The sequence below is a fragment of the Ursus americanus genome, chromosome 18 (assembly GCF_024610735.1).
Source record: "Ursus americanus isolate L20-20 chromosome 18, mUrsAme1.1.p, whole genome shotgun sequence".
In the NCBI taxonomy this organism is placed as follows: Eukaryota; Metazoa; Chordata; class Mammalia; order Carnivora; family Ursidae; genus Ursus; species Ursus americanus.
Genome location: NC_142144.1, coordinates 20,575,152 through 20,599,270, shown reverse-complemented (window position 1 = coordinate 20,599,270; position 24,119 = coordinate 20,575,152). Strand labels below are relative to the sequence as shown.

General features: G+C 37.7%; 1 protein-coding gene across 5 annotated transcripts in view; it reads left to right on the top strand.

Annotated features, from left to right (window-relative positions):
* Nucleotides 1-24,119, top strand: part of KIAA1958 (KIAA1958 ortholog) — a 159,693-nt gene that overhangs the window by 57,693 nt on the left and 77,881 nt on the right. For all 5 annotated transcript variants that reach the window (XR_006782876.2, XM_087869470.1, XM_087869469.1 and 2 more), the window contains exon 2: nt 15,351-16,545. Coding sequence is in view for 4 of the 5 variants with exons in the window: in XM_087869470.1 (XP_087725596.1) it covers nt 15,375-16,545 (1,171 nt within the window). In the remaining variant the exon portion in view is untranslated. The remainder of the gene's footprint in view (nt 1-15,350; nt 16,546-24,119) is intronic.

Sequence of the window (24,119 nt, the reverse complement as noted above, 5' to 3'; positions counted from 1 at the left end):
TTGGAAACTGGTGACTCGAGATGAATTCTTAGAATTGAACCTGCCCTGTGGATTCCTCTGCATAAAAATGTGAAGGACACTTTGGAGTCAAAAGTGACTTGCAGGATTTGGACTTCAACAGTTGAGGAGGTAGTAATACCATTTATGGAGATATTAATTTAGATATTGATTGTCAGGATATGTATCGGATAACCAGATTCATAGGGGTAGATGAAAACAAAACATCGTCTAGTGAGACAGTAATATGGGAAGACTGCCAGGAGAGGTGGGGGGAGGAGCAGAGGGAGAGGGGCAAGCGGACTCTGCACTGAGCGGGAAGCCCAACGTGGGGCTCGATCCCAGGACCTCAAGATCATGACCTGAGCCGAAACCAATAGTCAGACACTTAACCAACTGAGTCACCCAGGTGCCCCCGATAAACTCTGATTTTAAAGGTAAAAAAGGTGATGAGCCCCAGCAAAGGAAACTGAGAAATAGCAGAGTGTGTTGGAAGCCAAGGAAAGAGAGGATTTCAAGTAAGACAGAGAATAGCTGTTTGAGCCACTGAGAAGCCAAGAGGAGAGAAATTGAGCAATGTCCATTGAAATTCTTAATGTGGAGGTTACTGGTGATATTGGTTAGAGCAGTTCCAGTGGAGAATGGAGTGGCACGTATATTTTCACATTGTTTTCTGAAATCAGGGATCAGCCTGCCTTTGGTTCATTTACTGAGATGGGACTATTATTTCCTGCATCTAGGACAGAGTCTTCATTATAAGACACTGCTACTCAAGTCTTAGAAAATTCTATCAGGAGAATGAGGGTATGTAAATTTAAAGGTAGCTAAAATGTTAACAGTACTCATCTTGAGATAGAATTTTCAGTTTTTCCATTTATAATACTTCTTCTTTGAGTGGGTTGTAAAAAGCATGAACCATCATGTCGAATCATGCTCATTGATGGGAAAACCACTTTAAAATGTGATTGGATAATATTACTAGTCAATACATGTGGAATGATTTGTATGAATGGAATGCCATTTAATTAATTTTAATCCTTTTCTGATAGTATGTAGTACGAACTTATGCTCAGTATAAACTGGAAATTAAAAACATGAATTATTGGGAGTCATTAAGAATTCTGAGGTATTTACGGGTATTTTAGATGCATTAATAATATATAATATATTTTTTAAAGATTTTATTTATGTATTTGAGAGAGAGCAGAGCGAGAGAGAGAGAGAGCACGAGTGGGGTGGGGAGGGGCAGAGGGAGAGGGAGAAGCAGACTCCCTGCTGAGCAGGGAGCTCAATGCAGGGCTTGATCCAAGGACCCTGGGATCACAACCTGAGCCGAAGGCAGATGCTTAACCGACTGAGCCACCCAGGCGCTCCCTAGATGCATTAATATTTTTGAAAGCATTTTTAATATAATGTCAGTATCAAATTATTGACTAAGATTGAAATCAGTGAGGGAGACAAACCATAAGATACAATTTACTATAGGAAACAAACTGAGGGTTGCTGGAGGGGAGATGGGTGGGGGGATGGGGTAAATGGGTGATGGGCATTAAGGAGGGCACTTGAAGTGATGAGCACTGAGTATTATATACAGCTGACGATTCACTAATTCTACCTCTGAAACTAATATAATACACTATATGTTAATTAAATTGATTTTAAATTAAAAAAATTGACTAAGATTAAGGTGTTTGTTTTCCTTGACAGTAAGAATTTTGTTAAGAATTGTTTATTTAAGGGGCGCCTGGGTGGCTCAGTCTTTAAGTGTCTGCCTTCTGCTCAGGGTGTGATCCTGGTGTTCCGGAACAGAGCCCCACGTCAGCCTCCTCCACTGGCAGCCTGCTTCTTCTTCCTCCCGCTTCCCCTGCTTGTGTTCCCTCTCATTGTGTCAAATAAATAAGTAAAAAATCTTAAAAAAAAATTGTCTATTTAGGGGGAGGGCAGATGGAGAGGAAGAGAAAGAATTCCAAGCAGACTCCACACCCAGCATGGAGCCTGACATGGGTGTCGATCCCACAACCCTGAGATCACGACCTGAGCTAAAATCAAGAGTTGGTGGCTCAACCGACTGAGCCACCCAGGCGCTCCTAACAGTTTTATTTATTTATTTATTTATTTATTTATTTATTTATTTATTTATTTATATACACACATACATATTTATATATTTATATATTTTATTTTTTAAAGATTTTATTTATTTATTTTGAGAGTGAGCAAGAGAGAGAGCATGAGCCAGGGGGAAGGGCAGAGGGAATGGGAGAAGCAGACCCCCCCCCCCCCCACTGAGCAGGGAACCCAAAGCGGGACTCCATCCCAGGACCCCGGGATCATGACCTGAGCAAAGGCAGACATTGAACCAACTAACCCACCCAGGCGCCCCCTAAAAATTATTTTTAATAATCTGTTTTCTTGGCAAATGCATAATTAGCTTGCGTGATATAAATGTATATTTCAAGTTAAAATTTCTACTGGATCAATATCTCAAAGAGATGGTGGGCAGCATTTGTTAGGAGGGTGTAGGTGGACTGTGGTGGAATGGATAAGGCAAGAAGTTCTTCAGTTAGTTGGGTCTATTAGCCTGACCTCTGTGTGGGGTGCTGGAATGTTTCAGAATAGTTGCTAAGAGTGGGTATATCATGGAATTCCAGAATTTTTCTGAGGCCCTTTGCTTGTACTTGAATTACTTGGAAATTTCTTCTTTCCTCTGCCCTTTCCCCCTTTAATCTGTGAATTCCTACTAATCCTTCAGCTCTTAGCTTAAATACTACTTTCTCAGAGGAGCGTTCTCTGATCCCCCGAATAGAACAAGTCTCTCTGGTTTTATGCTCTCTTAGCATAAACTAAAGTAGATTCTCTTTGCAGAATTTTTGTCGAAATTGCAACAATATTATTTCTTGTATAATTAGTTGTCCCATCCCACCCTGCATCCTTGAATACCATATAGGCACAGGTCATGACTGCCTTGTTCATGACAATATTGTAGTGCTTGGTAGCCTAGTGCCATTTAATATTTGTTGAATGAAAGGATGCCACTGAAAAGTCCATATGATTTCTGTTAAAAGAAACTCTAGGACCAAAATTTTAAGGTAGCTGCAGAATAATAGATCCTGTAGCTGGTTTCGTAATTCCCAGGGATGTGTGGGTAGCTAGGGCTTGTTCTGTAATGCTGCTCTAAATTTAGTGTGTACTTTGATGAATCCGTATTAATCTAAGGAGTCTGAGAAAGTTAAATGAGGACCTTATTCTTGACTGAGTATACCATAGTGCCTTGTATGTTCTCTGGATCTCATTCTTCCACATGTGTACCATGCCAAATTTTATGCTGTCTATAGTTATATTGTAGGCCATCAAAATGGGGAAAAGCCTCTAATTTCAGTGAAAAATTATCAAGTGATTGTTCTGAGCATTTTACAGTATGAATTAGTTTAATCCTTACAATGGCACTATGAGGTTGGGGTTATTCTTATCATAATTTTACAGATTAGGAAACTAAGGTGCAGAGAGGTAAAAAGTAACTTGCCCAAGGTCACATAGCAAACGGCAGAGTTAGGATTTAAATTCAGTCTGTCTGGCAGTGGAGTCTATGCTCTTAACCTCTGCACTGTCCCATCTTACATGGAAGTAGTCCCTCATGCACATCCAGAATAGTCTGTGTGCAGAATTTCTTCTGTTTTGTGCATATTAAGATTGGGTTTGGAGGAAAGCGGTTGAGGCACTTGGGAGACTCAGAAGCCTTTATCTGTATCAGTCGGTGGAGAATGGTGCTGATACTCGGCTTTCTAACTGAGTGACCTGATTTCCTTCTGTAGCCATCCTCCTATAAATTTTGTTTTGACTTATCAAGTCTCATCTCTCAGGTAACCTGAACATTGACACTTGCCAAATGGTGTCTGTGCAATCACACTTTAAGTTCATATATTTAATTCCCTTTCATCTTAATTTCTTATATAAATGGTCACAGAAATAGAAACATAGGGGGAAAAATCGTCACTGCTGAGATACAGGAAAGTTAGCCATGAATTGGCAAAGTAAGACACCCCTTTCATCCCCCCAGAAACCCCCTACCAGATTTGAGTAAATCCCTAAATGAGCTCAAACTCCTTGAGCTCAGAGTTAACAGGGCTATCATTAGTGTTGTTTTGTATATTGAGTTTTTATTTTCTGTGTTATGGTTGTGCAGAAATGTTCATAGCTGTTTTGTATTTATAGTGCATCATTCCTTTTACCAATCTCTTTATACTGATCTATATATCCAACTGTCTATTTGATACCACCTTTGGGGTATCTTAAAAGTACCTCAAAGTAACATGACAAATCAAACCCTTTCTCAGTGGCCAAGTCAGAATCTATAACTTCTTTCTTCCTCCCACCTCCTTTATCCAGTCTTTCATCTTTACCTCTTACTTGAGTTTCAACTTTGTCCCCTTTTTTTCCATCCCTGCTACTATCCAAGGTAGGTTACCAGTATATCTTACCTGAATTGCTACAATATGCCTCCTAACTGGATTCCTGCCTCTAGTCTTGATCTCTTCAAGTATAATCAGAATGATGATTCTAAAGTTGCTTTCTTGCTTACAACCATGTAATACTTTTAAATTATCTCTATAATAAAGTTAGGGGCACGTGGGTGGCTCAGTCGGTTAAGCGTCTGCCCTTGGCTCGGGTCATGGGATCGAGCCCTGTGTCAGGAATGGAAAAGAAAGGAAGATGGCAGATCTGTTAGAAAATAACAGGCAGCAATTGGCGTGAATCGCTTTTGAGGGATGAGGGCAAATAAAGACTAGGCCAATTCCCAGGTTTCTATCTCAGGAGCCAGGACAGATTTGTTCTTAAGGTAAACATCATAAGAGAAGAGTAAATGTATAGGTTAGGTGTGATGATTTATTCAATTTGCTTTAAAAAGGCAACGCAGGAATCACTGATTTTGAGGGCATAACATGAATAGTCTAACTTACATATAAAAACCTTCCAACCTATAGACAAGCATAAGTATACCTTTCTGTGAAAAGTACGTCCTGTCTGATTTTGGAAAATCACTTAAGATATTTTAAAAGAATTTTCTTAGGGGCACCTGGGTGGCTCAGTTGGTTAAGCGTCCGACTCTTCATCTCCACTCAGGTCTTGATCTCAGGGTCATGATTTCAAAGCCCTGTGTTAGGCTCCATGCTGGGCATGAAGCCTACTTTAAGAAAGGGGGGGGGTGGATTTTTTTTTTACTCTGCCCAAGTGGAAACCATTTCAGTTGACTTTCAAAGTCATTCTAGTTATTCTAGGCTCCCTGAGTGAGAGTATAAAATAATGTGACTTCAGAGGTTTTCACTTGTTCACCTAACTTACTTCCTTGAGTCAAATATAAAATGTCACCTGTCACCCATTCTATCAATAAATATGTATTAGACATTGTGAAGCATTGGCCTGACCCATAGAAAGGGAAGGGTGACAACGACAGACATTCTGTATCATCACAGAGCTTATAGTCTAAGAAAAAAGGGAAATGATAAAATAGATAATTTAAATAAAACATAGTAGGTGCTCCAGCAAACAGAATAAGGTGTTACAGGAACATGGGCAGGGGCATCTAATCTAGACCAGGATGAGTCAGGGAAGGTTACCTAAAAAACCTAGTGATGTGCAAGTTGAGAACCTAAGAATGCATAAAAGTCAGGTGAGAGGCAGTAAAAGTAGAGCTGTGTGAAGGCCCAGAAGATACTGAGGAAATGGAAGAACAAGAGTATGTCTGAAAAAGTAGGCAAGGGCCTGATTATGATGGTCTTATAGATTATGTAAAAGACTTTTGACTTTATTTTAGAGATAATTTTTAAAGATTTTATTTATTTATTTGAGAGAGAGATCGTGCATGAACAGGGGAGAGAGGCAGAGGGAGAAGCAGACTCTCCATAGAGCAGGGAGCCTCATGCAGGGCTCAATCCCAGGATCCACTCCAGTCTCTGTCTTAGCTTTCACATCGCTTTCTCCCTATGTCTGTCTCGTCTTAAGGACATCAGTCATATGGATTAGGGGCCCATTTTACCTCTGTATGACTTCATGGAAACTTAACTAAATACATCTGCAATTACAGGTTACCTAATAAGTAACATTCTGAGGTACTGAGATTTAGGACTAAAACATATCTTTTGTTTGTGGGGGAGGGAACAATTCAGTCCATAACACAGTATTTAGCATATAACAGGTACTTAATAGATATTTACTGAATTGAAATATAAATGAAATACATGTTATATATTCATGGCATAGAATTGAAAGCTTTTTTTATTATGATTTTTAAATTTGCTAGGTACAAAGTATCTTTTAGATTTGTCTGTTTCCAAAAATTACATGATGGATTACATGGTACTTGTAACATTTGAAAATTTAATAAATGTATTATCTTAAAGTAAAGCACATATTATATAGTCTGAGTTCTACATTTGTAAGCTCACTTTTAATGCTTGTACTAATTTATGTAACTTACAGATAAATTTTTTTAAACAATAGATGGGTTTTGGCAGCTCTTTCTGCCCATGGGTCTGCCTATACTTTAATAAAACCACTCCTTTTGCACCGCCCTCCCCCCAAAAGATGGGTATTATAGTTTGGAAAGCACATTTTAGGCCTCAGTAGGAATAAATACCCTTTCTCTGTCCTTTAACTGTATTATTAAAGTAGTATCTTCTTTCTGCACATTATTTTTTTTAATGTTTTTTTATTATATTATGTTAGTCACCATACAGTACATCCCCGGTTTCCGATGTAAAGTTCGATGATTCATTAGTTGCGTATAACACCCAGTGCGCCATGCAACACGTGCCCTCCTTACTACCCATCACCAGTCTGTCCCATTCCCCCGTCCCCCTCCCCTCTGAGGCCCTCAGTTTGTTTCTCATAGTCCATAGTCTCTCACTTTCTGCACATTATTGTGCATTAATGTTGGAACTTCTTTCTTCAGATGTTTTTTAGTAGAATTCCATTGTTGGAATATTTTTCCATATTTAGCATATATAATAAATTGCATCCTTTAATGAAAATATGGGGAAATTAGGCTTATATGAAACACTTTTTAGATTCTAAGAGTTGTAGTTAATGGAAAAATAAAATAGGAAGTGTATGTCATTCTCAGTAAATAAGAAAAACATAGTAACCTTATTTCTAGTTTGGATAGAAGCCATACTTCCCACAGTTTGTTTTATTTTCTTTTGTTTCTAGCTTTGTTAGTCACTGGTCTGTTAGTTGAGACATCATCAGTGCTTTTTAGACCATATCCAACTTTCCTTAGATAGCATTGAAAGTTACATAGGGGATCTCCTGAAAGAAGGTAGCAATTGTTGAGTGTGTTTAAGTTTGATGAATACCTTCACCATCCCTGGATTGTTTATATTCCATTAGCAACTGATGTAGCCCAGTTTATCAAAATTTTTAAGGCTTGTACTTTTGCATCCTAAGAAACCTTTGCCTACCCCAAGGTGACAAAGATATTATCCTATGATTTCTTCTGGAATTTTTCTAGTTTTAGATTTATTTATTTAGTTAGTTAGTTAGTTAGTTAGTTTGTTTATTTAAGTAGGTTCCACGCCTAGGGTGGAGCCCAGAGTGGGGCTTAAACTCACAAATGTGAGATCAAAACCAGAGCTGAGATGAGGAGTTGGGTGCTCAACTGACTGAGCCATCCAGGCACCCCCCCCGTGTTTTATTTTATTTTATTTTATTTTAAGATTTATTTATTAATTTGGCAGAGAGAGACAGCCAGAGAGAGAGGGAACACAAGCAGGGGGAGTAGGAGAGGAAGAAGCAGACTCCCAGCGGAGGAGCCTGATGCGGGGCTCCATCCCATAACGCCAGGATCACGCCCTGAGCCGAAGGCAGACGCTTAACGACTGAGCCACCCAGGCGCCCCTCGGCACCCCCCTATGTTTTAGATTTAGGTCTATGATCCATTTTGAGTTAATTTTTATTAACTCAAAGGTTGGTTGGTGGTTTTTTAATGGCTGTCCAATTGATTTAGCATTGTTTGTTGAAAAATTTTTCCTTTCCTATTGAATTCCCTTTGCCTTTTGAAGAAAATCAGTTGACAGAATATGTGTGGGTTTGTTTCTGGATACTCATTCTGTTCCATTGATGTACGTGTCTATTCTTTTGTCAGTACCCCCATGATCTTGATTACTATAGCTTGAAATTATTCTAAGCCTTGAAATCAGGTATAGTGAGTTCTCCAACTTTATCTTCATTTAAAGATTTTGCTTTGGTTATTCCAGATCTTTTGCATTTCCATATAAATGTTAGAATCAATGTATCTATTTCTTGTAAAAAAGCCAACTGGAATTTTGATTGGAATTGCATTGAATATATAAATCAGTTGGGAATAATACCAACCTAACAATATTGAATCTTCAAATCCACAAATACAGTATTTATCTCTATTTATTGATGTCACATTTAATTCTCTCAGCAATGTTTTGTAGTTTTTAGTATAGAAGTCTTGGATACTTTTGTTAGATTTTGCCCTAGGTGTTTAATACTTTTGACACGACTATAAGTAGAATTTTTAAAGATTTAATTTTCTAATGTTTTGTTGCTAGTATACAGAAAAGAATGGATTTTTAAAAAATATTAATTTTTTACCCAATTACTTTGCTAAGAAATTCGTTTATGAGTTTTAGCAGTTTCATGAATTCTCTGGAATTTTCAACAAACAGCAGTATCATCTACATGTAAAAACAGTTTTACTTCTTCTAATTTTTCTTTTATTTCCTTTTATTTCATTATTTCAGTGTGACAGTACTGAATAAAAGTGATGCAAGAGCATTCTTGTCTTACTCCTGATCTTGGGAGAAAATAATTCAGTCTTTTATATTGTTTAATATTAGCTATAGATTATATATATATATATATATATATATATATATATATATATATATATATATATATATATCTCAGCTTGAGGAAGTTCCTACTATTATTAGCTTACTAAGAGTTTTTAATTGTTAGTGAATATTTAATTTTGTCAAATGCTTCGTTTGCGTCTATTGAGATGATCATGTATGGTTTTTCTCCGGTGGACTGTTAATATGTTGAATTATATTGGTTGATTTTTTTTTTTTTTTTTTTTTAGATTTTATTTATTTGACAGAGAAAGAGACAGCCAGTGAGAGAGGGAACTCAAGCAGGGGGAGTGGGAGAGGAAGAAGCAGGCTCCCAGCAGAGCAGGGAGCCCGATGTGGGACTCGATCCCAGGACCTGGGATCACACCCTGAGCCGAAGGCAGATGCTTAATGACTGAGCCACCCAGGCGCCCCCTATATTGGTTGATTTTTGAATGTTCAGCTAACTTTGCATTCTTGGGATAAGGCTTACTTGGTCATGATTTATTATCCATTTTATATATTGTTGGATTCATTTTGCTAATGTTTTGTAAAAGATTTTTGCATAAAATAAGGAATGTTGATCTGTAATTTTCTTTACTGTAATATTTTTGTCAGGTTTTGTTAGTAGGGTTATGCTGGCCTCCTTAGACAAGTTGGATAATGTTCCCTTCTCTTCCTATTTTTTTGAAAATATTTGCATAATTTTGGTATTATTTCTTCCTTGAATGTGTGATAGAATTTACCAGTGATATATTTTTTTTTTCAAGATTTCATTTATTTGAGAGAGAGAGAGACACAGAGAGAGAGAGCACATGGTGAGGGTGGGCAGAGGGAGAGGGAGAAGCAGACTCCCTGCTGAGCAGGGAGCCCGACACCAGGCTGGATCCCAGGATCCTGAGATCATGACCTGAGCAGAAGGCAGATGCTTAATCGACTGAGCCACGCAGGCACCCTGCAGTGAAATCTTTCTTTTGGAGATTTTTTTTTTTTTAACATTCAACTTCTTTTATAGCTATATGGCTACTAAGATTTTCTTTTTTTTTTTTTCTTGTGTCAATTTTGTCATCCATAAGCAATTGATGTATTTAGTGGTATTAAAACAATAGCAACACCAAATCCTTTGAAAGATTCAGGACCTTATAAAGAGATTGACTATAAGGGCTATGGGGCAGATTGTAACTGAAGTGAGGTAAAAGCCAACTAGACATTCACTGGTATTTGGCTGGTAACACATTTTGTCAGGTTTTGGGAAAGTGACATAATCTTTTCATACTCTTTTTTTTTTTTCCTAAAAAGCTTTTCTCAGTCTTTTGAAAGAAAAACATTTTCATGGACCTTCTTTATACCCAGTGCTGCCTTAAGTCATTTTTGGTCACAATGTTATTTAAGTAAGTATAAACATAATATTTATGCTTATAGTTCTGAGACAGCCGTAAACCAAAATAGTAAGACCAAAGTTCAAATTTTGGTTCTACCACTGCTTTGTTCAAGTAACTTAGTTTACTTATTTATAAAATGAGGATAATAATTTATTTAACTTATTAGGATTATTACTATAATTAGGATTATTTGTATGTCAAGTCCTAGAATAGTGCCTGGCAACTAACAGTTGTTCAATAAATATTAGCTGTAATAATAACTGGTTTTATATTACTCTACTGAAACCTTAATGATCAGTGTTGGGTTTATTTTTTGTTTAATTTTTTAAAGATTTTATTTATTTATTTGAAAGAGAGAGAGCACAAGCAGGGGGAGCAGCAGAGGGAGAGGGAGAAGCAGACTCCCCACTAAGCAGGGAGCCTTATGCGGGCCTCGATCCCAGGACACCGGGATCATGACCTGAGCTGAAGGCAGATGCTTAACTGACTGAGCCACCCAGGCGCCCCTAGTGTTGGGTTTAATAGTAGAAAGTCTGACTCTGTATTTAATGGCTTTCAGATTTTGACTTTAGTAATGTAAATACTGATACATAGAGTGTCTTCTTGCATAAGTTAACATATAATGTGGTAATAATAACTTCATAGCTTTGTTTGCTAATTTAAGATAAGCAAATTTCATACTTAACCTAAACTCTGTTAGTCAGGACTCTTTGAGTTTTGTTTTGTTTTATTTTTAAGATTTATTTATTTATTAGAGCAAGCAGGAGGGAGGGGTAGAGGAGAGGAAGAGAGAGAATCCGAAGCAGACTCCTAACTAACGTGGGTCTTGATGCGGGGCTTGATCTCATGACCCTGAGATCATGACCTGAGCCAAAACCAAGAGTTGGATACTCAACTGACTGAGCCACCCAGGTGCCCCTCTTTGAGTTTGTTTTTTTAATCAAGTGTCACATGATAACTCTATAAAGCTGAGTGTCTAATCCAATCATTGCCCATATCAGATATGGGAAAATACTGTCTGAAGTTATTTTTAATTCTTGAAAATGTAGAAAAGACATTATTTTTCAGTGTAGAGCTCATCATCAGACTTTTGAAGCACAGTAGGTTCTAGAACTGACTTATTTTCAGCACTTTGGAAATACGTTAATTGTCTTATTGATTTTGTTTTGTATTAAATTTAGAATGTATTGCAGTATATTGATAGCTATTCCTTGTCAGCTTGGACTCAATCCATTTAATTACCCTACATATCAGCAAATATGCTCTCATAACTATGTTGGTTAACATTGGTTGCCTGGCTGAAATATATTAATAATGATAACTTGAAAATATTTTCATTTTATGATACTCAAGAAAAGTTTAAGAGCCTCTTGATGAGATTGCTAGTGAATTTCAGAATGTAATAAAAGTGACTTATGATTACTACCTATTGATTCTTAAAGGTTGGTGATTATTACATAATTAAGTGGATAAGCTTTTAACAAAATTTAAAATTTTATCTGTTTTGTCTTTTATTATAATTTTTTTTCCTCGCTTGTGGGACCTTCAGCAAAGGTACTATTTTACCACTGTATAGTAGCTCTTACCTGAACAGTCAGTTCTTTGGAGTTCCACATGCTTATATAATTTTGTGTTTTGATTCTGCCACATTTTTATGTATTTGAACTGTTACAACATCTTCATTCAAATATTGTGCCATAATGTATATTCATTGCTTTCTATGAACATGTATATTTATTTCAACTCCTTTTTATCTTCTCATTACCCTGTAACACTTAAAGTGGTGTATTGCTTCAGTATCACATATGCCATTTTCATGATGTCAGATCATGATGCCTTTCATTTGAGAATTATTAATTCAAAAGACAAGTTTTATATTTCTATCTGCTAAAAAGGAAACAACATGAACAGGTTTCCGAACAAATTGGAAGTTGAGTCATGTCACTTTAGGTGATTATGGACAATAATCTGAGTATAGATACAAAGGCAATATTTGGATCTAAGGTGTTTATTTAGATGATTCACAATATACTTTTATTAATCATATTTTTACTAGTATCAAAATGAAAGCAGTTATAAATATTTTGGAATAGAATTATAGACCTCCCAATAATTTATTTGTGGAGTCCAGTTTGAGAAACAATTGTACTTGGTGGGGTGGTGCAGATAAATTGAAGGATTCTACTCTGAGGTTCCAAAAACCAGAAATGAATATTATTTTTTGTGTATCAGTTAGTAACTGAGTTCAGCAATTCATTTATTATTTCATTGATTGAAATACTCCAACAACAGTGGCTTAAGCAAGATCAAGGTCTTATCTTTCATTATGTAACAAAGAATCCTAAATAGTTCAGAGTTGACGCAGTGGCTCTGTGATGTCAACAGGGACCCAAGCTCCTTCTGAATGTTCTCTCCCATCCTTAAGTTCTTATTTCATGTTTCCAATATGGTCTCTGGAGCACCAGCTATCGTGTCCTTATTCCAGGCAGAAAGAAGGGGAAGAACAAAGGGAAAAAGACAAAAAGGCCAAAATCAGACAAGTCACTCAGTGTCTTTTATTTACATATTATTGACCAGAACTGTGTCATATGACGAGTCCTACTTCAAGGGAAGCTGGGAAATCTGTTTTAGGTGAACATATTGCTGCCCCAACAAATTGGGACTCTCTGTAAGGAAAAAGAGAGAAGGAATACTGGGTAAGCATATGGTCTCTGCCATACCAATTAAATAGATATATTAAGAAAGCTTAAAAAACAAACATCAAAAACCTCAGTCTTTTTTTTTAACCAAGTTTTTAATTTTAATTCCAGTATAGTTAACATACAGTATTATATTAGTTTCAGGTGTACAATATAGTGATTCAACAGCTCTATACATTACTCAGCGCTCATTGTGATAAGTGTACGAGTCTTTCTCTTTTATCTGCATTTTTACCTTAAAGTTATATGAAAGGAGTATAAATAAAATAAGTCCCTAAATTCCTAAAGTATGAAGGGAACATAAAGATCATATAGTGCTGACATTTTAGCTTAGAAGTAATTAGTGACTTGTCTGAGGCCACAGACATCAACTCCAGGACTAGAATTGAAGTTCCCAACTCCGACACCAGTTACTGGTCTTTCCATTCACTGTACTGCTTCATAAAATCTGGTAGCTCACTTACTACTCTCCTATGCACAAGACAGCTGTGGTTTGGTTATACCACTGGGGAGAAATATCCTCTGCTCCCTTCAGTGATTACAATAAAAGTGATAGGAGGAAATTTCATGTTTCTTATTTGAAGGTCTTATGTTTGGTTAGTGTTGATGGCACTGCCAGTATTTATATATTTATTGATTCATTCTTCATTTATTCATCATTAACAATAGATTATAAAGTCTCAAGAGCAGGACCATATTGTATTAATATCTCTGTCCCCAACTAGGTCCTCATCAGTGAATGAAAAATTATAGCCCCTTATACTAAAATATTACAAATAAATAAATAAAAAGTTTAAAAAATCATAGTTCCTGTCCTCAGGGAATTCTCAGTCAAGTTTGAGAGACAGACAAGAATGGCAATGATAACAGTACAGAAATAACTCAAGAGATGATAGGAGTACAAGTGAAGAACGAATACAAGTGAATAAATATCTGAGGCCGAAAGTCTGTAAAAACTTTAACAGGAGGTGGTCCCGAGTTCAGTTTTGAGAGGGTTTTCCAGATGACGAAAGAAGAGGGTGCATATCAAGCCAAAGAACGAGTTTTTAGAGGTCCAGTGAGTGTGAGAAACTGTTTAGAGAAGAGGAGACCATGAGAAATGTGGGAAGAGCCCATAGTAGTAGGAAATGCGGCTTTGAGGAGTTGACTGTAGCCAAGACCACATCACAGAGGCCTCATAACATGTGAAAGGGTTTGAATTTACCTAACGATTGATGGGGCGCCACGGAGGTTCAGATGTGCCCTTTTGTATGGCCACCTGACATTACCGTTAGACCTTGGCATCTTAGTGCAGAGCCCACCTAACAGTGAGGCACCACTTCTCACTCATAGCTGCAGATGGACAGGGCAGACTAAACCATTCATCAAGATCCTTGGTCTTGCCCCGCTCAAATCTCCCCAGAATCTCCCCTTTATCAGAAACTTACTTGACCTTTCTAATCACATGTAGACTCCACATGCCCCATTTTACTTTTCTTGCCCATCATGTTGTCCTCATTGTTACTCAGCCAAGGACCCATAACAAGTGATTCTTTTTGACCTCCGCCCAGTAAGAATGGTAGCTCAGATGGTGGAATAAACCAGACACATCTTTTACTTCTAAATTGTGAGATGAAAGGCAGTATTTCAGGAATTTCACCCAGCAAGGAGGCAGCAAGCTAGGTCCTAAGATTTGGTTTAGAGTCCTGGCACCTGGCCCACCCATCCTTGCTTCTGGTCTACAGACTGCCTGTGCCCCTGACCCCAGCAGGCGCCCTCTAGTGGCTCTCCTCCCTGTCCACTCTCCCTTCCCTGCTAAAGACTTTTCTCCCCCACTACAGGGCTTCATTCTCTCCTTGGACTCTCAGTTAACATCATTTGTTTTCTGGTGCCCAGCAGAGAATTGACTTCCCTCCTGTGACTTATCCTAGAATGGATCTAAGCCTTTGTTGGTTCTGCCTTTAGTAATGAAGTTTCTGATGGCAGAGGGTAAAGTTGGAAGTGCATCCTCTTGGTTAATACAGACAATGTACACATTTTATTAAGGAGCTGACTAAACCTCTCTTTGTGACTGACTTTGGAAGTAAAATGTACTGTGAAAAAGTTCATCTCTTTTTTATTGCTTAATTTTTTTTCTTTCCCACTTTTTTTCTCATGCAGATATTTTATGCAGATATTACTATAACATCAAGGAAACTAACAAAAATCATCTTGTCTCACAGCCATAAGACATCACTGTTTCATTTTGTTTTGTTTTTACTTTTCCCTGTATTCTCTTCCAATCTCTGCCCGTGTGCAGCGATATTAACTAGATACAGTTTTGAAGTGCATTTCTTTTTTATGTCACATGGTCATAGTTCAAGGAAATTGAAGTAATGGAGATACGGGAATATCTTGGGTAATAATGGCTTTTTATTTTGATTATTTCCCTTTAGGAAAGACACTGCTGATCCTGTAACATGGAGGATTGCCTTCATACTTCATCTGAGAATCTGTCCAAATTGGTCAGCTGGGCCCACAGCCATGGGACCATTTGCAGCCTTATTCCAAACCTGAAACACTTGCTTTCGGAAGGTTCCCATGGGAACCTCACAGCAATGTGGGGCTGTAGTGCTGGCCATGCTTATCACTGGCCACTGACAGCTACTTGCAGAGCTGGGTCCCAAGAAAGGGTCTGTTTCCAGGATAACAGAAGTTTTAATTCTGATAGTCCCAGTATAATTGGAGTACCCTCTGAGACACAAACTAGCCCTGTTGAAAGGTACCCTGGGAGACCAGTGAAAGCGAAACTAGACTGTAATCGGACGAGAGACTCTTGTGACTTCTCTTATTGCAGTGAGCCCTCTGAACTGGATGAAGCTGTTGAAGAATATGAAGATGAAAACACTCTGTTCGACATGGTTTGTGAGTCCTCTGTTACAGACGAGGATAGTGACTTTGAACCCCAAACCCAAAGGCCTCAAAGCATTGCTCGAAAAAGGCCTGGAATAGTCCCATCTTCTCTCCATTCCAGCTCCCAGGCTCAAATGGTTGATGAGTGCAGCAATGATGTCATCATTAAGAAAATCAAACAAGAGATTCCTGAAGATTATTACATTGTGGCGAATGCAGAGCTGACCGGAGGGGTAGATGGACCAGCCCTGTCATTGACACAGATGGCAAAACCCAAGCCTCAGACTCATGCTGGTCCCTCCTGCATGGGGTCTGCTAAGCTGATTCCCCATGTGACATCTGCCATTGGCACAGAGCTAGACCCACACGGTGTGTCTGCATCCCCCTCTGTCATGTCCAGACCAATCGTCCAGAAGACTGCCAGGGTATCTCTGGCTTCACCAAACAGAGGACCCCCTGGTGCCCATGGCACCAACCAGCAGGTGGCCATGCAGATGCCTGTGAGCACATCCCATCCTAACAAACAGATCAGCATCCCTTTGTCTGCCTTGCAACTGCCTGGACAGGATGACCAAGTTGCTTCTGAAGAGTTCCTGCCCCATCTGCCCAGCCAGGTCTCCTCCTGTGAGGTAGCTCTTTCTCCCTCAGTTAACACAGAGCCAGAAGTGAGCTCCAGTCAGCAGCAGCCCCCAGTCGCTCCAACCATAACCACTGAGGCCACAGCACAGTGCATACCAGGTATGGCACATGAGGTGACAGAGAGTCCCTCATCCATGTATGTCAGAGAATTCTGCGCCGTCAGCACTTACAAAACCATTGGCTCAGTTTGCTAGAATTCAGGCCTTTATTATTCCCAGAAAGATAGAAATAATGAAATATATTCTATCCAGGTGATACTCTGAAGGAAATTCATCTGAATTAAGGCCATCTGTCCAGTCAGTGTACCTCAGGGCTGAGAGGGCAGCTGTAGGATTGTGCCGTTGATATTGCATGGCTAGATTTAAGGTTTGTATCTGATCTTAAGCTGAATAATTTTTATTTTTATTTTTTTAAAGATTTTATTTATCTTAGAAAGAGAGAGCAAGTAAGTGGGGGTAGGGGCAGAGGAAGAGGGAGAGAGAGAATCTCAAGCAGACTCTGTGCTAAGCACTGAGCCTGAGGCAAGGCTTGATCTCACGACCCTGAGATTGTGACCTGAATCAAAATCAAGAGTCAGATGCTTAACTGACTGAGCCACCCAGGCGCTGCAAGCTGAATAATTTTTGTATATTAATGTTATCTTTGAAAAAAATTTTTTATGCTCTCCTATCAGTATGAAGTTATTTGGTTGCTGTTTGAAGCCAGAAGGATACTATGTTGGGTTAGGCATATAATGACAATAGAACTGGTGCTTTTCCATTATTATTTATTTGTCTGAACCAACTTGGCCTTTCTATTCATTTTAGTTGATGTGGCAGTTTAGAACAAGTATTTTTAAAAGCAACAAATAATTCTAAAAGAAGTATTTTATCTCATCTCAAAATTTCAAAGAGTCCAATAACTTGCACTCCTGGAATACATGGGCCTAACTGGAAGGGACTGAGAGGAAGAGAAATGATTGTATGAGGTCTCTATTTAATTTCTAATGTTCTGTAATTCTAACATGCAGTATTTATTTAATCTGGGCTATTACTATATAAAGAGGGTTTAGGGTCATGCATTTGGGTTCATTATTCAAATCTAACAAGCTGGAAGTAGAAACATGGACAAAGATGAACAGACATACAGAACAGATTATATAGAAAGCAGAAATTTGTGGCACGATTTGGTTTGTTTCATTTTAATCCCTCTGAAGGAAGTTGTGTATTTTGGGAAAAGTTTCCTAGAAGCCTGCAGTACCTGTGCCTTTACCCAATTTATGATTTTACTGACACAGTCATGGTATTATTAATAAGATATACAATGAAAATATTCATATCCTGATTCAAAATTATGCTTTTCAGTTTAATCATTTTTTTCTTTTTAAAATAATAAATTTAATGAAATGTAATTCATATACCATGAGATATACTCTTTTTAAGCATACAGTTCAGTGGGTTTTGGTATATTTACGGAGTTGTGCAACCATCACCACTATCTAATTCAAAACACTGTTATCACCCCAGAAAGAAACCCATAGCCATCAGCAGTTCCTCTTTTCTTCCTCCCAGCCCATCAACCACTGATCTATTTTATGTTTCTATGGATTTGCCTATCCTGCACATTTCATTTAAGTGGAATCATAGCATGTGGCCTCTTGTGGCTACCTTCTTGCATTTAGCATTTTTTTTTTACATTGTAGCATGTATCAGGGTTTCTTTTTATTGCCAAATAATATTTCATTATATGGATATACCATAGTTTTTCCTTTCATCAGTTGATGGACATTGAGGTTGTTTCTGTTTTTTGGCTATCATGAGTAATGCTGCTAATCACATTTGTATACAAGTTTTTGAGTGGACATATAATTTCATTTCATTTGGGCAACTACCTAGAAGTGAAATTGCTGGGTGTATGATAACTCTATGCTTAAATTTTTGAGGAGCTGCCAAATTATTTTCTTAGTAGCTCCACTGTTTTACAATCACCAGCCATGTAAAAAGGTTCCTGTTTCTAAACATGCTGACCAATATTTGTTGTTTTCCATTAAAAAAAAAAAAATTATCCTGGGTGCATGAAGTAGTATCTCATTGTGGTTTTGATTTCCATTACCTTAGTGACTGATGGTGTTGAACTTTTTAACAGTATGGTCTTTGGGTAATCTTGGCATAATTTAGACACGTTTTTATTAGGCTGGTTAAAGTCTTCGTACTAAGTAGGAAATTTGACTCTTAATGCACATAGGATATAAGTAGGTACCTTTTCACTTAAATAAATAGCTGTATCTGGTATATTTGTGTGTGTCCCCCCCGCCCCCATTTTCTAAAAATAAAATAAGAGATTTAGCCTGACAGAGTTTTCTACATTCTCACTTATTTTATATTTGAGGGTAGAATTCAGAATTGTATTTTGCAAAGTTGTCCAGTATACCAAAACAGCTTAGTTAGACTGTTGTATCACACATCCTTCCATGAGCTTAACCCAGCATCCTTCTACCAATTTACCGCAGCTTAGTAATGCTGTTTTATCACCCTTTCCTCTAACTTACCCCAGATTTCCTTGCATCTGCCTAGTGGATGGTGAATGAAACATTGAGGCTCTTTACTAAACAAAATATGAATATCTTATTATATAATTGTTTTGGAAAAGAAATTCAGCCTATTTGAAAAAATTTTTAAACTATTTATTTTTGTATAGATTACATTCTCTGAGGTCTTCTTCTCAATGAAATTGCACTTTTTTTTTTAAATTGCACTTTTTATAATAGGTATAAAAAGCAGGTATGGCCAAGTATGGTACCTAATGAATACAGTCATAAACTGTGATTTAGCTGCACTCTTGCAAAGAAAATTGGTTTGGCTTGGAGTTGAACCTTTAAGGAAAAACGGTATGAAGAACTGGTAATGGGAATTTCCTCAGGAATCATCCTGATGTTTTGATCCATTGTTCTTTGGAAGGATGTTACATTGCTAAGATATCATTAGCTTTAAAGAAATACTATTTTACTAGAAACATCACTGGAACAAATAAAACTCTGATTGACATTTTTCTTTTATGGGAGTTAGATAAAGTTAACTTACAATTTACCTTTGTTCTATAGAGCCCAAATTAGGCTCTGTGCTTTTAACAGTTTTGTTTGTTTTGCATATTTATTATTGTAGATAGTCTTCATTCTAAACATAGACTTTTTTAAAATTTAGAATTCACATCCAAATGTATGTGAATGAATATGTACGGATGGACCTTACTCAGTTAATATATAAATTATACTTGGGACTAGCAAAGAAGAAAGCTTTTGAAAGAACTAGCTGAAAGCAAAATCAGGTGCTCTTCTTAAAACGGGTGTTGTATAAGCTGGAGTCCTTATCAAATCATTGTAATACTGCATATCTTTGAATAATATTTTTAAAATAATCTGACAAATGACTATTGAGTCAACCAGAAACAAAGAGAAATTGTTTCATTTTGTTTAGTTTTACTGATGCCGTTTAAATTCTATTCTCCTAGTGGAAAGTCATCCTTATTTATGTTCAAAACTAAACTCACAAAGTGATAAAATGTTAATCAAGGTATGGATAAAATTATTAATTTTCATGTCAGCCCTGTTATACTGCCTAACCCAAATCTTAGCAAACAGTAATGAGTAAAGAGGACATCTTATTAGAAGAGTTATTGACTATCTCCCCAGTGGCTTAGATTCCATTAAATTTTGAGGTTTTTAAATGTAAATTTGGGGCATTTGTCATAAATTTAAATCTCTGTTGCATTCTGAGTTGGGTTTTTATGTGTATATTTTTTAAATATACACACATACACCCGACTTCCTTTATGATTTTGTGCAAGGACCCCTTTTATTAATCAGCTTTTTCCCCAGAAGTTTTATAGTAGCAGGCAATCAACTTTTGCTTATCAGATTTGAAATATATGTTTTTCCTTTTGAAAATACACATCTTTAATAATTTCTAATAAATTACATATAGTCCTTATATATTAGAAATATTAACTTACAGTATATTTTGTATATTGGAAATACATTTCCCTCTTTACCATTTAAGTAATTTTGGTGTAATTAAAGTAATTTTGTTGATGGCATTTTTTTAGATGAATTTTATTTATTTTTATGAAGGTTATTTTTTTCAGCCTCTATTTAGCTATCATCTTTTCAGCATTTGGTTATTTTTCTAAGGAAGTGCTTTCCCTCCCTTGAATCAGATAATATATTTACCTATATTTCCCTCTGGTTCTTTTTTGGTTTCCCCCCTGCTGCAGCTGCCCCCCCCCCCCCCGCCAATCTCCTTTCTTTTTTTATATTTAGCTCTAAAGTCAGAATAGATTTTGGATTGGAACCTCACTTCATTATTTTTGCAGGTAGTCAAATGTTCCAGCATCATTTATTGAATAATTCCCAGTCACTACTGAATTGATTTATTCATAACATTTGTGTTTATAATTGGGTCCATTTCTAGATTTTCAATTCTGTTGTTATTGATCTCCTTTTCTTCTAATTTTTTATCATTTGATTATGTCTTTTCTTTAAGATTTTATTATTTTTTTAAGTAATCTCTACACCCATCGTGGGGCATGAACTCATCACCTGGTGATCAAGAGTGGCAGGCTCCATCGGCTGAGCCAGCCTGGCACCCCAGTCTTTGATTATAGCTTATACAAAACAAAATGCATTCATAGAAAAAGAAGGGTATAATTTAAAGTATGTAATAGAGTACTTTTTGAAACCTACTCATGTAAAATTGAGTTTAGTAAGCTTTTAAAAATTAAGTCATATTCTAGTTGTTTGGTCTATGTTGACATGCATAAACAATGGTTTCTCTTGTCAAACAGAAAACCTGAGTTAAAATTAGCTTAAAAAACATAAATTGCTTTATAGTCTGAGGACATATCTTGAAACAAGCTTCTAGCCAAAGGTTAAACGATGTCTAGTTTCTTTCTTGCCATTTCTCACCTTAGGTTCCTTGGTATTAGCTCTCCCTATAGATAGTTGATTTCTGCATGGTCCCCAAGGTTGCCAAGTGCTGCTAAGATCCATGTCTAGCAGTTGACAGAACCTGTGCCACAACATTCCCGTTAACCCTTGAATCGGTCTCTGGGGCATTAGACCCCCACCTGGAAATGGTATTGAGACCAGTTTACATAAACCACATAGCTAAGTGTGGAGGTTGGATGGGGGTGTCCTTCCAAAGACATGCCAGGTTCTAATCTTGAAAAGGACAGCAAACCAGAGATACCTACTGCAACTTGTGTATATTTTTGTTTTTATTTTGGGCACTTAAGTTTGTTGTTTTTTTTCATGGGCAGATAGATGTTTATATGTGTCATTCAAGGACAGGATATACTAGAACAGTGTTCTAATAATATAAGGGGTAGAAACATATATGAATATGTATGCTTGTGTGTATGCATATGTATGTATGCATTGTATTTTACATATTTCCTTATTCCGCAAGAAATATATGCCTCTTCTTGCAAGATAGAACAAAACTAAATTTGTTTTTTAAAGATTTTATTTATTTGTTTGAGAGAGAGAGCGTGCACAAGTGGGAGGAGGAGCAGAGGGAGAGGGTGGGGAGGGGGAAAGAATCTTAAGCAGACCCCACGTGGGGTTCGGTCCCATGACCCCAAGATCATGATCCCAAGATCACAACCTGAGCCAAAAGCAAGAGTTGGATGCCCAACTGACTGAGCCACCCAGGCGCCCTGACTAAATTTGTTTTCTTAGCCATACCCTTTCCTGTACCTTCGTGCAGGACGACTTGAGACATAAATTCTGAAAGATAAGAGAAGCAAAGTAAAAATTCAGGCTCAGTTTATGCCATCATTTCCTTCCTTATCACTGGGTTCTTATCTTAGGATTGATATGTCAGGCAGTGCTGGGCATTGAGATAGTAGAGACTGGCACTCAAAGTTTGAAATCAGACATGCTTAGGTTGATTCCCAGCCCTACCTCCTGCTAACCTTGTGAACTTAACTAAGTCATTTCATTTTCCTGAAACTGTTTTCTCATTTGTAAAGTAATAATAATGCCTTGCAGGATTGTTTGAAGACCAAATGCAAAAATATAGGTAAAGAGAGTACCTGACATGTAATAAACATTCAGCAAATAGTAGTTTCTACCATTATTAGTATTTTTTTTCATTGTCATCACCAGTTTTGCTATTATGAGGCTGTGCTCAGTAGTGAAGTAGACTCTGATCTTATGCAGATACATCCCTTCATCTACTAGAAAATGATCCATGGAACAGTATCACTGGCATCAGCTGGAAACTAAGTAGAAATGCAGAATCTCAGGCCCTATCCCAGACCCAAAGAATCAGAATTTGTGTTTTAATAAGATCTCCACATAACTTGTATGCACAATGAAGCTGGAGAGGCAGTGATCTAGAGAATGGAAGACCCATATTGTGGGGCACATTGTTTCCATCCCACCACCCAGTAACTTTGAACATTCTTCCTGTGTGAGAGTGCATCTGCATTTCCATATTGGAGAGGTCAAAAACTTGGATTCCAAGTATATATTTCAGTGAGGGCACAGTCTTGTGACCTTAGGCTTTGCCAGTCAGATGCACTCACACCAGACTCTAATCATAAGTACCTGGAAGAATCTATTTTGCAAATTGCAAATCTTGGAATTTCTAGAGGTAGCGGGAGCAGCATCCCTGCAGTTGTGTGTGTGTGTGTGTGTGTGTGTGTGTGTGTGTGTGTGTGTGTGTGTATGTTTAAGATTTTATTTATTTATTTGAGAGAGAGAGCAAGAGAGCACAAGTAGGGGGAACAGGAGAGGGAGAGAGAGAAGCACGCTCCCCGCTGAGCAGGGAGCCCGATGTGGACCTGAGCCAAAGGCAGACACTTAACCATCTGAGCCACCCAGGCGCCCCCCTGTAGTAGTTTTAACTGTAGACGCTGTCACTGGAGTTTGGTGGCTTTGTTGCCTCTACCAGAGCAAACCTGTTTTGGGTCAGGACATTATTTGTGGACACCTCCAAACCTGATTTACTGGTGTTCTAGGAAATTCTTTGGCCTTTATTAAATTCTTTTCTGCCTAAGCTGGCTAGACTGGGCTTTTTGTTTTAAATAAAGAATCTGGAGGAATATAACCCCCAACCCTAGGAAAGGTGTTACCCTCTCCCTAGGTGTTGCATGAAAAATAAAATAATTTTCTTTTTGTCACTAGGTTTGTATTTTCAGCTAAAATTAATGACATCCCTTTGGTAAGTAACCACTGATACCAGGATGCCCTATATTGTATGATATCTTATTGTACAAACTGTACAAGCAATCCACAGGATATGGATTCTCCTCACACTAAACCTTCCCTCCCTTCCCAATGGGAGTTTTTGCTGAAATGTGTCCCTTGTGGGGAGTGGTTGGAAGCACAGGTTAACATATTCTGTGAACCTAGAATAGGGGAAGGAGGTACTTAGGACCTTTGCTTTCAGCTATGGACTTTAAAGGGCAGTTCTGAGGGGCGCCTGAGTGGCTCCGTCATTAAGCGTCTGCCTTCAGCTCAGGGCGTGATCCTGGCGTTCTGGGATCGAGCCCCGCATCAGGCTTCTCCGCTAGGAGCCTGCTTCTTCCTCTCCCACTCCCCCTACTTGTGTTCCCTCTCTCGCTGGATGTCTCTCTCTGTCAAATAAATAAATAAAATCTTAAAAAAAAGAAAAGAAAGGACAGTTCTGGGA